The sequence below is a fragment of the Phyllostomus hastatus genome, unplaced genomic scaffold, assembly GCF_019186645.2.
Source record: "Phyllostomus hastatus isolate PE091 unplaced genomic scaffold, TTU_PhHast_1.1 phas_scaffold_39, whole genome shotgun sequence".
Taxonomy (NCBI): Eukaryota; Metazoa; Chordata; class Mammalia; order Chiroptera; family Phyllostomidae; genus Phyllostomus; species Phyllostomus hastatus.
Genome location: NW_025334028.1, coordinates 29,280,851 through 29,298,343, shown reverse-complemented (window position 1 = coordinate 29,298,343; position 17,493 = coordinate 29,280,851). Strand labels below are relative to the sequence as shown.

General features: G+C 40.1%; 1 protein-coding gene across 2 annotated transcripts in view; it reads right to left on the bottom strand.

The window, feature by feature from the left end:
* Positions 1–379: 379 nt before the first annotated feature.
* Positions 380–17,493, bottom strand: part of SGMS2 (sphingomyelin synthase 2) — an 81,860-nt gene continuing 64,746 nt past the window's right edge. For both annotated transcript variants that reach the window (XM_045820304.1, XM_045820303.1), the window contains exons 5-7: positions 13,483–13,636; positions 5,990–6,156; positions 380–4,716 (exon numbers count right to left, since the gene is read on the bottom strand). In XM_045820304.1, coding sequence (XP_045676260.1) covers positions 4,513–4,716; positions 5,990–6,156; positions 13,483–13,636 — 525 coding nt within the window. In that variant the 3' untranslated portion in view covers positions 380–4,512. The remainder of the gene's footprint in view (positions 4,717–5,989; positions 6,157–13,482; positions 13,637–17,493) is intronic.

Sequence of the window (17,493 nt, the reverse complement as noted above, 5' to 3'; positions counted from 1 at the left end):
TTGATGTCACGGTGGTTTATTGGGTAAATACAAAGTATAGCTGTTGCTTTTTAAAAATTTTTTTTAAAGCAAAGCCAAAGAGATTAGAAACCAAGTACATATAATCTCTTCAGAATAAAAACATAAATTAGTTTTAACTAACAATTAGGCACTTAAAATGTAAATGTAAAACAGCATTTTGAAGTACAAACTACAGTTACACTCCTAAATTCCTCCTGAAATGTTTTTACAACCACAAAAGCACAAGCATGGAAACTATACTTCTAAACAAAGATAACTTCCTCTTTTTTAAAAAAGAACCTGAATTTAAATCCCAAATGACAGACCAAGGATTAAGGTATTGGTGAGTAGAAGAGAAAAAAAGCTTCTGAAATTTACATTTGATTAAAACATAATAAGCATTTAATAAAACTATTATAATAACATACAGTATATATCATGATGAAAAATATATGTCAGGAAAATAATGCATTCTAGGCTTAAAATTTTACTTTACAACAAGGCACTTAACACATTGAAACAGTACAGTAAATCTCTGAAAGAATGCGATTCGTTACTACTCAAATCTGGTAATGATATATCTGTTTTGTGAATAGACTGTAACATAACCATACATTTTGGAGCATTAATCATTGCATAGGAGGTAAATTAAATAATGAATTCCAACTTGGCAGCTAGATTAGCTTATGTAGCTTCTTCTTTCTCTTTTAAAAAACCATTTTAACTCCGGAATAAAGAACTATTCTCATTCATGATTCATTTAGAACATAGCACAGTTACATTAATGAATAATAAAATAAGCCACAACTTACAAGATGTGTATCTGTATAAAAACTCATCTTTGGGTACCTTTGACATGATTTTAATGTTTAGGTACTAAAGTCAAGAGCACTTCTTAATAGACAAAATATTTTTAGCAAGTAACTCAAATGAGTTAAATTATTGCAACACAATGACATTAAAAAAATACCAGTAATCTTTATACATACAAACAGAAAACCTTCAACACATATTACTTTTAATATGCTTAATCTAAACATTGCAAACTCATTTATTAAGAAATTCCTTCTTACACTTCCTTTACACTAAAGAAGTGTGTTAGGACCGGCTTAAATTTTAAATCAATTCTACAGTGCAAAATAAAAAAATACAAAAATTTTTAAAATGTTGAAAATATTCAAGCAACAAAATGTGAACTTTCAAGGGAAAAAGAAACTGCCTGAGTTTCAGCATGTAAAAGAAAAGGCAGCCAACTTGGTGTTTCAAAGTAAACATAGTGTCGGTAGTTATAAAGGGAGACAATGATTGTGAGGGTGAGAGGTAAAAATGGCCTGCGAATTTTCTTTGATCAATGGATTAAAAGATTAGAATTGCAACACCCTGTGATCCAGTACCTTTTCCCTTTGGGAAAGGTTTAAAATACCTTAAAAATAACTCCTTTTGCACTATGCTTTCAGATTATTGACAAAATGATAAGAAACATGTCTTCTGAAAATACACTTTAAATAAAGTGGCAAGTTTGTGTTCCACGTCACGTTTCCACAAGGGGGTGCTGGTATACAGCAAAGAACCTGATGCAAGCTCATCCACAAACTAGACTACACTCTCGCCCTCCCTCAAAACAGCCTTCCTTCCACAGCAAAACCTACTTCCCAAGATGCCAGTGTATTAAATAACCAATTCAAAATTACTTCCAGTGGAATTGGGAAAGAATGTTTGATTTTTAGAGTTAGTAGAGGAGCCTAAAAAATAGAATCTGAGAGGAATTCATTGCCACTTCAAAATTTTTTTTAAAAAGTGGTATAATTTGTAGTAATTATATGTTATAGATACTGCACAGAGGACTAAATTATAGCAAAAGTTTCCAACAGGAGTAGTAATTTACAAAAACAAGAATAATTAGTAAGATTCACATCTTGATCAGCAAGGAAAAGGAGCTCCCAAAATCTGCCTCAAAAAGGCAAGATTGAAATTTTTTTAAATTGAGATATAATCTACATATTATATTAGTTTCAGGTATGCAACATAACAATTCGCTATTTCTATATACTGCAAAATGATCACCACAATAAATCTAGTAATTGCTTTATATTCCAAAGTGGCATGTTGGGTTAAACCTCAAGTTTGCTTTCCTGAACGTAAATGTAAGAGATTCACTATTTCTCTTATTTTCCTATCTTGAAACTTTGGTATTTCTGCCTCTCACCCTTCTCTGGACACCACGTACTCCCACAGCCTCTACCAGAAAGCTAGGACATACGCTGTAAAGTGGAAGGCAGAGGCAGTGTCCGTCCACACGTGGGGTCACAGATGTTTCCTTGAGTTCTTTAACAGGTGATGGCATTATTTTTTTTAAAAATGAAACATTAGATGACTTGACTAAAATGCAAGGTTTACTGTTTCAAGGGTTTCCAACAATCAGTGCACCATGATTTTAAAAGCTGAAATACATTTCCCAATTTAATATGAAGAAAAGTGGGTTATATAAGATGTAGCAGAATAAGGCTCTAAGGTATACGAGGTTGTCTTATTTGTATTAGAGGCTCCATGTCCCAGTGTCATAGAGCAAAACCCAGGCTACAGTGCCAGATGTTTTTCCTCACAATCAGACAGCAGAAATTTAAAACCAGTGTTTTCGAGCAGAACACCTTGTTTTAGCACAACTATCAATATTTAATGAACGAAAAGGGAAAATTATGTAGAATGATAGCTAAACACCTCAGGTAAGGTATATATATGTTTCTTATTGATTTAATAATAAATACTGGAGAAACTTCTTGCATTTCAAAACCTGCCAAGAAAGTTCAGGGTTTCATTTCTATTTTTAAATAATCGGTCTTTTAATTGGACCACCTTTCCTTTAGTGATTCTTCTATTATACAGAGCAAGAACCATATTGAAAACACAGAATTTTAGCACCAACGGACAATGGCCCATCTGAACACATTTAAGTTTGTATTGTGCTTCTTTTGAGCAATTTAAAAGTCAATTGTGTATATCAAATCAAGGCTGATTAGTTCATAATAACATATTCAGGGATTTTTTTTTTCCATTCTAAGTGGAGGGAAATTTTTACCTTCAATATAAATGTAACTGCCTCATTCTACCCCAGTTGGCCTCCCTGCTCTCTGGGTCAATGATTTTGTAACTGTAAATCTTTTTGTAAGGTTACTAGAAGTCTTAAGAAATTAAGTAAGAATTATCCACAAGATCCAACAGCATTAAACAGTACACTAATCTGATAAAATTAAATCTGATCAAGTCCACCTTTTTCTTTTTTGCATCACCTGAAAGAACTTTAGAAATGATAAGCCCCCTTTATCGACTAGCTGCAATGGCCTCAAACCCTGATCCCAACAACAGCTTAGAGATCAGCAACTTGGTGTGATCTCAGGGTCAGAGTAAAATGACTCAGTTGTGGTGTGTCCTTAGTGCTTCCTATAAACACTCAGCCTATAAGGAGCTGGGTCTCTTGCAAATAGGCAAGGATGCATTAAACTTTTGGACTCCATCTTGGTTTTTTTCCATAAAGCAGAAAGAAAAGGTTTTCAGTGAAATGTGACCAATTATATTTCTGAGTATCAATAAGCAGCTCTAAAACAGATCTCACACAGGACAAGACCTGGGAGAGACACATCAGCTCCTTCCTCGTGTGCTGGAGCATCGGTTCACACACGTGTATTCAGCCTGTGCTCAGCAGCTGACTGCCCCGGGTACCAGGTGCAAATTCACTAGGCAGACAGCAGGTAAGTGCAAACCAGGCCCGCTGGGAGCAGAAACAGCCCCATGTTTCCTGTGTGTCTGTAATAGAGATCTTAAAATTAAATATTTGCAAACAAGTAATATCTGTGGGGTGTGTCAAATGCTTCCATATTTACTTAGATCACGTTTCTTCCATTTTTAAATAAAATCGTTTTAAAAAATAAAGTAAAAGTGATAGATAGTACATTGGGTGGTAGCAGCAGTACATATTCCCAGGCCTAACCTCATCCTTCCCCATGAAAGGGTCGAAATAAGCACGCCCAAAGCTTACTCACAACCCTTGAGTCTCCCCCTCACTAACAGGCCTAATGCGAAAACCCACTCTCAACATTAGGTTATTCTATTTACACAGTAGCTGTATCTGTCCAGAGAGTTTATTTAAAACATTAACAAATTCTTCCGACCTTGGAGGGGAAAAAAATCCTGAAAAAATTCTTTAGTGGAGAAAGACTGAGGAAAGGTGTAACGTGTTCTTTGGCACCTCTTGGACAAGCGCGCTAGTCAAATCCCAGGTGGAGGGCTTGTCACCAGTGAATGAAGAGCCACAGGAGAATATAACTTTCTCAGGATGAATTAAAAAGAACAGTCAAAGGGTAACACTTTGTTCACCTTCCTAATCATTTACCCCAAATTTGGTCCACTTCTTCATTTACCAGTCAGTTCTAAAATAAAAAACAGAAACAAAAAACTACACCTTTGGTGACAGCGATACCTCTTTTGGTATAAGAGCTGCTGCCTTCGTTTTGCGGCTCAGGTGGATTTCTCATTGTCTTCGCCTGTCTTCTGAACCCGGGAGTACTTTTTGCACGATGATTTAAAGCAGCCAGGAGGCCAGGAGAGTGGCCAGGAGAAGCAGCAAGGAATTGAGCCTTGTACATTTTTCTCAAAAAAATAAAAGATGGGGAACCACCATGCACGAGACAAGAAATTAGTCTGTGAAGAGACCTTCAAGTTCTGTAAAAGGTAGGGGAAAAGTCAAATGAGACATATTTTTCATGATTCACATCCAGATTTTTTTTTCCAATTAAACTGTCCACCACTGTAACTTAGCAGGGAAAGCAGCAGAATCCACATCACAAGGCAGTCTTTACCCTGTTCCCTAACTCTGATGTGACCTGGCCCCCCGCTCCCCAGCCCCCTCTTTCATCCCTCTTTGTAGCTTGTGCACATCTTCTGCCTGCAATTGCAACCACAATGGAGCTTAGGGAGGTACGTGATGTGACAGTTACCTGGGAGGAACAATTTTCACTAAGTGTGAGTGGTCAGATCTGAGGGTCAAGGAAGATGGAAGAGGGAAGGAAAGGAGAGCTCACAAGGCTGAGTGTGTTTAAGAGGAGAGATGAAAAATTTGGTTCAGTGGTTATCAACAGACAACCAAATGGAAGACGGAAGTAGGAGACTATAAAACAGGAAATAGAGCTAAAAGACAAATAAATGCATAGAAAGGGCATTTATTAGTGGACACCACTAAATGAGAACTAGATTTAGGTACCTTGGGAAAGACACATTTCAATCTCTCTCAAATTCTCCAACCATGCTGTGTATCAGACAATATGACAAGACGACCTCAAGGTAAGTTATGTCATGGCACACAGACTACCTCTAGCACACCAAGGACACAGGCCAGGGCTAAGGAAGCACAGAGAAAGGGAGGATTAATTCTACCTCAGGACTAGAGGCAGAGGACAGGAGTTTGGGAAGGTTCCCCAGAAGAGGTGGCATTTGAGTTAGTGCTTTCTGAATGAGTGGGAGAAGAAAAAAATATTCATCTGGAAATAGGACAAAGCAGAAATAAGAGTAAGAAGGGAAGGCAGCTAGCACAGCATCACCCAAAAAGTGTACTAAATCCAGTTATTCATAAGTGACTTACTTCGCCTGACTTTAAAAAGTAGTTGTCATCTTGTTCTCAAAATTAAGTTCTCCAAAGGCAGGGGGTGTCTTACCTAGCAGCCTACAACACTTCTACAGAGAAGGTTCCTAAATTTTAATGTAGCATATGTACTTCTTTAATTCTCATAAAAATTAGTTGAATTAGTAAAACACTGTGCTCTACAGTCATATATTTTTATCCTCAAATGTTATTTACATTTGTGGTGTTCTTTATTTTAAGCAATGATGGATGTAAGTTTAAGAAGTGAACTGAATTAACCTAAGCCCCACTGTATGAAAAGTGTTCCAGTGCATTTAAAGAAAAGAAATTACCCAAGGATAATTTCACCACTCTCACCTTTTCATTGGCCATGGCATGGTACCACCAAAACAGCCGTGTTGTGATGTAATAGGCAACGATGACATCAACAGTATAGTGTTCGTGTGCCACAAGGATGCAGACGATCCCGGCGGCGCTCAGCAGCCAGCAGATTAAATGATACCACCAGAAGTGACGAGGTGAATCTGGACAGTAGAAAAACTGTTGCATTAGTAAGATTCCACAGATGAACTAATGATTAGTGTATCCTAATGACCTTAATTAGAATAATGTAAGGTCAACAAGTCATGGGAAGGAGAAAACTAATGACCCAAAATGAGTCCCTGTGAACAGCCCAGGATTTGCTCAGGTAGGAAGGGAGAAGCGGGTACCACTGGTAGCAGGTCTAATGGTCATTCCCTGGGGAGGCTGCTCACACTGGACTCTCGATGCCCCCCCACCCTGCTCAGTTGTTTAATATGGAGGTGAACAGAACTGGGTCTTAGTAGGTTGGTTGGACTGGCTCACACAGAGATTCCACTGGAAAGAAAAGGAGCAGCGGTCAAAGGAAAAGGCAGTTGTCAGTGAAAATGGGGTGGGGGATGAGAATGCCAGAGTAACACCTTCAGGACTCACAGAAGCTTACTTTGATTTCCCCAAGGGGAGAAAAATGGCATTGTGGCTAACAATATTTTGGTTCTGAGCAATTTTATACTGGTACTATTAAACACTCCCTATGTAAAGTAACTGTTAAACACTAGCAACTATTAAACACTCCCTATGGAAAGTTTAGGATTCTTGCCCATTCACTGATGGACTTTAGCCTTCCTAGTGAGGCCACTAAGAAGTCTGCCACACTGATTGGTTGGACAAGAGTCCTCAGCTGAGATGTGAGTCCCCACCACATTCCCACACAAGAGTTAACAACATAAGCGAATGGGGCCAGAGTTCATTTCCAGCAACTCCTCTTTTTCCTTTAGTATCTTTTTTCTATTTTAAAACTTTATTAGCTCACAATGTTAATAATCTAGTAAATTAAAATTTATTTCTTATTTGTGTTTACATCTATAGTGATATTTACTTTCAAATGTGGAAAAATGGTTGAAAAGCAAGTCTCTATTTCCAGAACTGTAGATGAAATACCAAATCAGGGATCATTCAAATAAAAGATACTTTTTGGTAAAACAGCTGTTGCTCTTTTGTTCTCAAGTATAATATTTGCCTCTGAAAGTATGACCTTCTAATTATGAATGTGCAACTCAGTATTTTCCATATGGTTCATCCTGCTACTAAATCCTGGCAGAAAACTCATGTAGTCCCAGAATTTTAAAGCTGGTAGAGGCCTTACTCCTGTAGCCTGGGGGGCAGGAGGCAGATCCAGTCCCCATAGCTATTCTGGTTTGTTCAATTGTTAGCATTCTGAGCCTAACACATAGAAATCCAGAGATTTCACGTTCTTCAGCGTCATAACCCCGACTCTTCCCCACAGTCTCACACCTGCTTCCTGTACTTATTATGTCATCTGGCATTTTACAAGTTCAAAATGTCTGAGTAAACCAGACTATTTTGTATCTGTTTATCCAAAAGAAGTAAAGCCAAAGTAGTGAAGGAGTAAGGGGGTGGCCTGATGGTCATATTACCTTCCACAGAATTGAACATAAGATTTCAGGATACGTGGGAACCCCAGCGCTGATTTTCCTTAAAAAATGCATCTTCTGTTACACTACCACCCTGGAACCTTGGCTTTTTAATTAATATAAATGGCCAAATGGTAATCCCCTCTGCTCTCCCAGTGGGATCACATCAAACTAAAAGCTGATAACACAAATATTAGTAACTCCACTGTCTGTGTGGTATCCTAGTCCAATTATCACTGAATAACAGAGACAACGCATTCTGCGTGGCAGCAAGGTGAAAAAGAAAATGTTTTCTTGACTACCAAGACATATACATACATGCTATTGGGTTGGCCACAAAGTTCGTTTAGTTTTTTTCATAAAATAAAAGACACATTTTTCATTTTCACCAATAACTTTATTGATTTGGATATTTTGAGTATGTCAGCTATCTCCTGATATTGCCTTCTAGTGGGTAGAGGCCAGAGATGCTGCTAAACATCTTCCAATGCATAAGACAGCCCCACAGCAAAGAATTATTTGGCCAAAATGTCAACAGTACGAAAAAACTCTGCAAACAACTTTTGACACGTTCCATCAGTCACAGCACTTTCTCCATACACTGCACAAATCTTTTTTTTGTCTTTTAGTTGCGTTTTTACTTACTTGAAATAATAAAGCATAAAATGCCATAGATGTTGTGTATTTTCTTCCATCTTCAATATTAAAATGGCTACACAAAAATTCACCAATTTTAGTAAGTTTTTTAAAAAATGCACGATGATATGACAGCTGTCACAACACAATCTAACAAAATTGTTTCAAATGAAGTTAAAGACAACTAAGCACTGCTAGAAGCATCATATGGAAAAAACTAAACAAACTTTTTTGCCAACCCAATGCTAGGAGCCAGGCTGACTTCTCCAGTGTAATTTTATCAGAAATCTAAGCTCCAATGATATAATATTTGTACAACCATGTAAAGAACCTCTGTTGTTAACCTCAAAGTGGTCCTGGTCCCACATTCTCATCTGCTCTTATGACTAAATTCAGATCCACTTGTGACAACAGGGGCAACAAGGAGAGAGTCCACATTGATCAAAAGGCAGGAAAGCAAAAAATATATAAATGATGCACCTGATTCTACAAGCAGAGTGTTCAAAGGAACCACTGGAACCAGTGCTCACTCATATGGTACCCTTACTCTAACTATTATACCATAGTAACATATGGTGTAACTTAGAAAGTGACTGTTTCCTAATAGCACAGGAAACAGGCAGAAACACAGAATGCCCTGTTTACATAGAAAACTGAAACAGTTGAGTTGTATTAAGTATTACGGATTTGCCATTTTACTTCTCATCAAAGACTGGGAAAAGCAGAATGTAATTCTTTCCTTGCTGTATGTAAACTTACACAATTTTAAAAACCTCAGACCAAAATCATTTCTTGGGAAGAAAATATCTCTACATACAGCATAGTCTTCGTTAAGGTAAAAAATTACCATAACTTGCCCTGCTATTGTTCTGAGGTAAAAGAAAGAACAATAATGAGCAATGCACTCACTAGTAATTTTATAAAATCAGACAACTTGGGCTTCTGAAAATTCTAAACAGAGCCAAGAAATTAGCAGTGTAACTTCTAGAGTCAACCTGCTTGGGCTTGGATAACCTATCCTCCAATTACTAACTGTGGGCCACAGTCTTGTCACTCACTTTCTCTGGGCCTAAGCTTCCTCTTTGAAAAATGAGGAGAAACAGTGTTCCCTTTACAGGTGGTTGTGGGATTCAACAAGTTAATTTACATCAAGGTGTTACTTCTAACATGCCTGACACAGAAGACATATTATGTCTATCTGCTGTTATTGTTAACATCATGTGGTCTTTGCTTATTTTATAAAACATTCTCTTGCTTCCCTGGAGTGTTTTCTTTTGATTATGGTTTTCAACTCACAGTGGGTTCACTCTTAACATGCAATTCCTCCCTACTCTCATCCTCATCTTCTATTAGCTTTTTATGATGCTCAGATTAGAGAGATGATCCTTCAACTGAAATGCCCCTTTGGACTGAAAAATGATTGATCTTACATACAGACAGATGGAAGTTTTCTTGATGTGTTTTCATCAAAAGCTAGAGACATAAGCTACACACATCATTCTACCTGCTTTGCAGAACCAGTAATAACTAGGCATTGGAAATGTAGTAACTAAAATGTAAGGAAGAGATGATCTTCTGCTATTGGTGCAGAGACAGACCTAGGTTCCTTCCACCACAACTTCCCAGAACATGAGTAGAAATCAGGGGAAAGGCGCAGAAGGCATGCCACCATAAAATTGAGTGTGGACTTCTGCTCAAGATGGTGGCCTAGGCAAACAAGGCTTGCCTCCTTGCACAACCACATCAAAATTACAACTATAGAATAACCATCAGAAACTGAGCTGAATGGAAGTTCTACACCTACGGAATTAAAGAAGAAACCACATCATGACTGGCAGGAAGGGTGGAGGTCCACACTGACATGTGGCAGATAAAAATCAGGAAGAATATCTCAGGAGCGAAGGTTCCCAGCCCCACACCAGGCCCCTCAGCCCAGGGTTCCAGTACCAGGAAGATAAGTCCCCACAAATCCTAGCTGCAAAAACCAGTGGGGATTGATGCTGTGGAAGACAGAAACTGCTGGACTCCATGGCAGTTCCTCGTAAAGGGCCCACAGACAGACTTACTCGTTCCCTCTGAGCTCCAGCATGGGGGCAGCATCCAGAGACATACATGGAGGAAGTGAACTGTCCAGCATCGAGGGTGGGGGGAGGGGGGAGCGGGGCAGCTTCCTCCCAGACAGAAGTGCTGGCAGAGGCCACTGTACCTTTTCTGGGCCTTTCCCCAACACAGCCATAGAGCCATCAGGTGGGTATCATATCAGACTCCATCGACCTGACTCACACTATTTGCCCCACTCTAGTGATTCCCTGAAGTTCTGCCCCACCCAACTTTCAGGCCCATCCAAGCTGTTTCCAGCGGCTTTTCCATAAGAATGGCTTATCTTGGCCTATGCTTCATATCGTCCTAACTTCTTTCAAACAAACAGCATCTGGCTTCAGCAAGCCCTGGTACCTCTTGCTAAGTTGGGCGAGTTCACAGCCTGGCCTTCCTGGGGCACCTCCCAGCCCAGCAAAAGTAGCAGCCATCTACAGACTTTTCTGTAGGTTATGCCGTGTGACCCTAGACAGAACGCAGGCAGGGCTGACCCCGGGAGTGCCAAAAGCAATCAAGGCTAACTACAACAGAGGGTATACACAGCTTGGGTCACAGGGGAGGCTGTGCCCCTGGATCCTATATGATACCTACTATATTAGGCAATTCTACCAAGCCTGGGAGATGTAGCAGCTTTACCTAATAAACAGAAATAAACACAGGGAGGTTGCAAAAATGAGGAGACAAAAAAAATGGCCTAAATGAAAGAATAGAACAAAACTCCAGAAAAAGAGCTAAACAAAATGGAGATAAGCAATCTATTAGATGCAGAGTTCAAAACACTATTTATAAAGATGCTCAAGGAACTTAGTAAGGACCTCAACAGCATAAAAAAAGATCCAGCCAGAAACAAAGGATACACTAATCAAATAAAGAACAATTTACAGGGAAATCAACAGTCGAGTGGATGAATCTGAGAATAAAATCAGAGATCTGGAATATAAGAAAGCAAAAACAACAAATCAGAACAACAAGAAGAAAAAAGAATCCAAAGAAATTAGGACTGTTACTGTAAGCAGCCTCAGGGACAACTTCAAGCATACTAACATTCACATCATGAAGGTGTCAGGAGGAGGAGAGAGAGCAAGAAGTTGGAAACTTATTTGAAAAAATAATGACAGAAAATTTCCCTAACTTGGTGAAGGAAATACACATACAAGTCCAGGAGGCAGAGAGTCCCAAACAAGATGAACCCACCCCAAAACACATCATAATTAAAATGCTAAACGTTAAAGACAAAGAATCTTAAAAGCAGCAAGAGAAAAGGAGTTAGTTACCTACAAGAGAGTTCCCATAAGACAGTGAGCTAATTTCTCAAAAGAAACTTTGCAGGCTAGAAGGTTTGGCAAGAAATATTCAAAGTGATGAAAAGTAAGGGCCCACAACCAAGATTACTCTACCAGCAAAGCTGCCATTTAGAATCAAAGAACAGATAAAGAGCTTCCCAGACAAGAAAAAGCTACCAAACCAGCATTATATGAAAAGTTAAAGGGTCTTCTTTAAAAATAAGATAAAAAATATGAACAATAAAATGGCAACAAATACATATCTATCAACAATTGAATCTAAAAAACAAAATAAACAAACAAGCAGAAGAGAAACAGAATCATAGAGAGAGTTTTGATGGTTGCTAGAGGGGAGGAGGGCCCGGAAAACAGGGAAAAGGGGTGAAGGAATTGAGAAGTGCAAATTAATAGCTACAAAACAGTCATGGGGATGTACGATACAGCATGGGAAACAGCAGCCAAAGGACATGCATGCCTGACCCATGAACAACGGTGTGAGGATGGCCTTAGGGAGTGGGGGTTGGGTGGCAGGTGGCAAAGGGGGAGAAAGTGGGACAACTATAATAGCATAATCAACAAAATACAATTAAAAATTTTTTTAAAAAGTTGAGTGTGATGAAGGCCACATACTCAACAAGCTACTCTCCCTACTCTAAGTTCATATGTAGCATTTACCAAGGAAACAACTCAGAAGCTACACAATTCTCACTGAAAAGAAAACAAAAAAGACTTTACTGCATAGTATCTCCATACTTTGTCATACTGCCTATAAAGCAAAATTTAAATCGAACACTCCAGACAACCTATGGGGCAAGCATTCACTTTTCCACCACCGGAAGATAAACATTGGTGTCCCCACTGGCAGTGGATGACGCCCAACCTATTTGGATTAATGACTGGCCAAGACAGCAGGGAAGAGGAAGGAGGGCAGAGGGGTAGGCTGCCCTCTGCTGGTTTCTGCAAAGCACCTCCTTTACACTATGATAAGAAAAGTGCAGAGAACTGAGATGAACCTCTGAAAAACACTAGCGTGGGGTATCCTGGAAGTAAAGATGAAGGTCATCACAGACCAGCTGTGCAAAAATGGAAGGGAAGCATCACAATTTCACAAGGGGTTTGAGATAATGGGTCTAAATATATAATACTTCAGAAATCTACAAGAATGGGATCTGCTGGGCAGCTAAAACCAAACACAACCCACAATAAACCAGACACTGTTACAGCCACTGTTCCAGCCACTGAAGTCGCTGAGATACACTACGGTTTTGTATAATGGAAATTCAGTGTATAAATCAGGAAAGATACTTCAAATTCTTGCCTATGTAACGCTTCTTAAGAAGAAAAGGATCAGTATTGGCACAATGTTCCATGAAGACACCTATTAAACCACAGAAGTCAGCTCGAAATGATGAAATTAGAATAAGTTGGGGCAAGGAAATGTTTTAAAAAGGAAAAGAGAAAAACAGTAACTAAATTATTTGAAATAAAGGAATAGAAGCTTCAGACACAGTGGTAGTTTCCCTCAAAAGTCATTTATATTTGGCTTAAGTGTGCACCGATTCTTTTTGCAATAAACTTGACAATTGTTCTTCTTGGTCCCAACATTAAAAAGCTTTTCATACCTTGAGAAGTACTAACCAAGGAAGGAGACATTTTGGAGGCATGCTAAATATTAGAGACAAGCCAGGGCCACGTTTTAAGCCTTCAGTGTTTAAATCACATATGACTAGTTGAAGCAATTGAAAGCTGACTGACTAACTCTCTGTCCCTCTCTCTTGTAGCTATTGATTCCAATAGAACAAGAGCTCCCATCAGTTTCAGGGCCCAGGGATTCCTCCCACGACAGCAATCAGTCATGTGGGAACGAGTCAGTGCTTACATTCTTTGATGAACAAATAAGTAAGTGTCAGCACAACCGTGTGGCCGCTGAAGAGAAAGTCTCCACACAAGATGTGCGACCCAGTGATGGACAGTCCCCCACCAGAAATCAGCCGCAGGATCCGCTGCACTTTGGCCCGGGAGTCTCCGTTGAGCTGAAAGACACAGGATCAGGAAGAAAATTTACAAGCTGATAAAATCATATTTCAGACTAATTTGTGGGACACTTAGAAAGATCACCAGTTGTGGTTTTTGTTTTTCTTCTTAACTTAAAAAGTCAAAAAGAAGTCCAGGGGGAAGTTCCTCAGACTGGATTTTATACACTATTATTGGCCAGTTTTAGTGATACATTTTAAATTATTCAACATGTTACTAATAATAATATGTTTTGGAGATGTTGTGTCCTTGGGCAAAGCTTTTAAAAATATTAATAACCAATGACCTCACCACAGCTATGCGCTAAAAAAGAAGATCAAAGCTACATTCCTTCCTCTTTGCAGGGGGAAGTCAGGGTTTCAGATGATTAATATTTAATTCAGCTGCATACCACATTGCCAATATTGTACAGTGTATTCATACCTTGTGTTAAGTGGGCAGCCTGAAGTGTACATATAGCTATATTAACATTTGATCAAGCACAGTTAGAAAGGGAAGCTGCAAAACATTAAATACTTTAAGTAGATTTGAAATAACCGATTAGCAAAGTACTGACAGCTTTAAAAACGAGTAGCTCTGATCAGGAAAAACATCCCCCAAAGAAATAACCTGTGTGCAGTGGCAGGGGTTCAGAGCAGAGCTCCCTTGGACAAGGATGTGGAAGCCACTAGAGGCCACAATGAGAACCTGGAAACAATGACGGGCTGGGCAGGAATCTGAGGCAATAGTCAAAAGTTTACATCCCATTACAACTTCTGCCTATAAGAAGGCGAAGTGGACTGAGCTGGTCACGATGGTAGGCATGGAGCGCTGCAATATTGACATGTTGGGAGGCCACGTGGAAGATTTAAGATCAATCTAAAATAAACTCACTGTGCTTAGAAAATTAAAGAATGACACAGAAATAAGGTTGGGTAACAGAACACAGGAGAACAGAAATACAAAAAGACATTAATGACTATTCATTTGGGACCTGAGGGGGCAGCTGTGTCACATGCTGCCTTTTATACTCAATGCTGATCCTTCTGGGCGGCTGGTGCCTGAAGCATGGCTAGCTCAGCACGATGCTGGTAAACTGTTTAGTGGCACCGTTTAGTGGTAAAGACGGGTATTGTCTTGTCCAGGTGGATTTACGGTGGCGAAAGACGGTAAGACTTGTACAGATGGGTGAGAGGAGAGTTTAGGAGGAGAGAAATTAAGGTAGCCTCCAAAGCACATGGAAATCCATCCTATCCGGTACAATAAGGACTTGGAGCAGGAGTCCTTGTCTGAAACATCCGCACTGGGGTACGTAAACTTTCCTGAATAATTACTACCTCATGGGTCTGGACAGCCTTGCAGTATTTGGGTGACCCTTGTAAAAAGAAGCAAACACACATGGCAGCTTAGCAGTTGAGAACAGGTCTCCAACAGAAAATGACGTAAGCCAGGACTCCAGGGAAGGGGGAGAAGCAGGAGATTTTGAAGAAACAACCTTCTTCAAAAGTCTGCTTAGGGCAAACCTGGGTGACAAAAACCAAGAGCACTTGTGTGTTTTAGCAAGAGTGGACAGTCTGTGAAGTGAATGTGCCGAGTAACAGGTGATGCTGCCTTGAGGAGACAGACAGGCTCTAGAAGGCGGTCGAGGACCCACAGCCGAGGAAGGGGACTACTGTTGACAGAACTGCAGGACTCTCTCGGGTGCAGCTCGAGAAAGGCACACTGCAAACTGCACAAAGGATGTGCTGTGCCCTGACGGAGGGCGGGACCTGGCCACGTGCTTTATCAGATGACCCTCGGCCCTTCAGGAATTTGTCGTGCAGCTGGTGCAAACAACTGTTAACACCGAGATCAAATATAAAGGTATGTATGCTCTGCCCAACCACTATGTTCCCTCTAAAAGGACACACTATTCTTTATCACAAAACCACAATTTTTTTATCCACTCACTCACCCCAAGTCAATACTCTAGTTTTTTAGGGGCAGAAACACTTAAAGCCATCAGTCCCTTTACTTGGGGTTGGAGGGATCCAAAAACAAAAAAACTAGGAGCCAAAATAAGCCAGACATTTCTCTTCTCCCCTCTTTCTTTCAGCAGTCCTGGTGAATGCAGATCTGAGAGCATTTGATTCAATGTACCTTTACAGAACAGAGGAAGGACTGTCTCCTTGCTGTGTCTTTTCTCAGTTCCTATTTCCTCAATCTTGTCATTGCTACCCTGAGACGTCCAATCATGCCCAGTAAAAATGCTAAATAAAACCTTAGCTTGGTGGGGAGGAGGGTGGAATAAAGAACATAGACAAAATACTGGGAAGTGGGGGGTGGGGATAGAGTTGGGAATGAATGGATTGCTTTCTAATTCTGTTCTATTTCACTAGAACCCCCTATCACACACACTTAAGATCCTAATTTCTATGAATTTCCTCATTTTTCGGACATCAGAAGATGTAAAAAGCTAAGAGAAAAAGCATCAATCATAACAGCCAAAGCAGACAGGACTCAGTATTCCTAAGGGTTCCTCAAACTATCACCACCATGCATGATAGTCTCTCCCCCTACCCCCCCCCCCCCGCCCCCGCTCTTAAAAGTCTTCTTTCAGAGATAGGGGAAGGGAGGGAGAAAAAAAGGGAGACAAACATTGATGTGAGAGAGAAACAATGATCGGCTGCCTCTCCCACATGCACTGACTGGGGACAGAACCCACAGCCCAAACATGTGCCCTGACCAGGAATTGAACCTGTGACCTTTTGGTTTGTGGGATGATGCCCAACCAATTGAGCCACATCAGCCAGGGCACCACATACCGTTTTCCACAAAAATAAATAAGATGCAAGAGAGCCCAGCTTGACTACTGCCAAACCAGAGACCTTACCATCCACATCGTCCCTTCAATTAAGGGGAGAAGTCCTTTGGACATCTATGGGGGGATTTTCTCAGGGAAGGGACTGTATCTGTGCCAGCCCGACATTCTTGTACGTAGCAAAATGGGTTTTAAAAGCTATGTAATTTCATGTGCAACTTACTTAAACACACTTTTCAGAACATAGATTTTGTGACTGCAAATAAAAGCTTGGATTGGTGGTTTGGAAGCAAGTCACAAGCAGAGAACTGAAGGGAAATGAGGATAGATAAGGGGACAGATAAGGGGAAGGCTGTTGGAATCTGTGAAAGCCAAGGATTTCAGCAAGGGTCCTGTGATGACTACATCCAGTGGGTGACAAGTTGTATTAGGCATCAGTGACTAGATCTGACACCCTGCCACAGAGAGTGGTTTCAGTATACACAGTTCTGTCATTGCTTATAGTCACAAAGGGCATTCTACAGAGCTGGCAACAAAGGAGACAGGCAGACTACCTAATAGCCTTGTAACCGCAAAATCTATGGAGCACTCAAAGCCAGCAGCCAGACCACATTTAGAATGCAATTCTGACTCCTGTTCTGTAACACCACATTGCTTCCATCCAACAGAGTGATGGTGTTTGTTTTACCGAATCAAGACTTGAGCACCTTCAGCCTGTTTACACTCCAGGAAGGGGTCCCGACACCTGAACATGGAAGCTGATTAGTAAGGATGCTCCCAGAGCTTCCACTGTGTTTGTTGCTGGGTTTTCCAGGGGTATTTTTACTACTGTGGCTTCCAAAAACTGCAACTCCTCCATGGAGGTTACTTTCTTTCTATAATCATAGCAATTCACCCCTGCAAACCTCATCCATTACTAGGATGGGCTTGCCTTTTTTCCTGTGGCCATTTCTTCATTTAACACGATGCAATAACCCCTTAGAAGTGTTTATTATGTTTCTGAACTTCTCCCATGCCTTAATTTAGCTTCACTAAAAATCAGCCAATGTTTAAATTCAATATGCACACTGTTTTAAT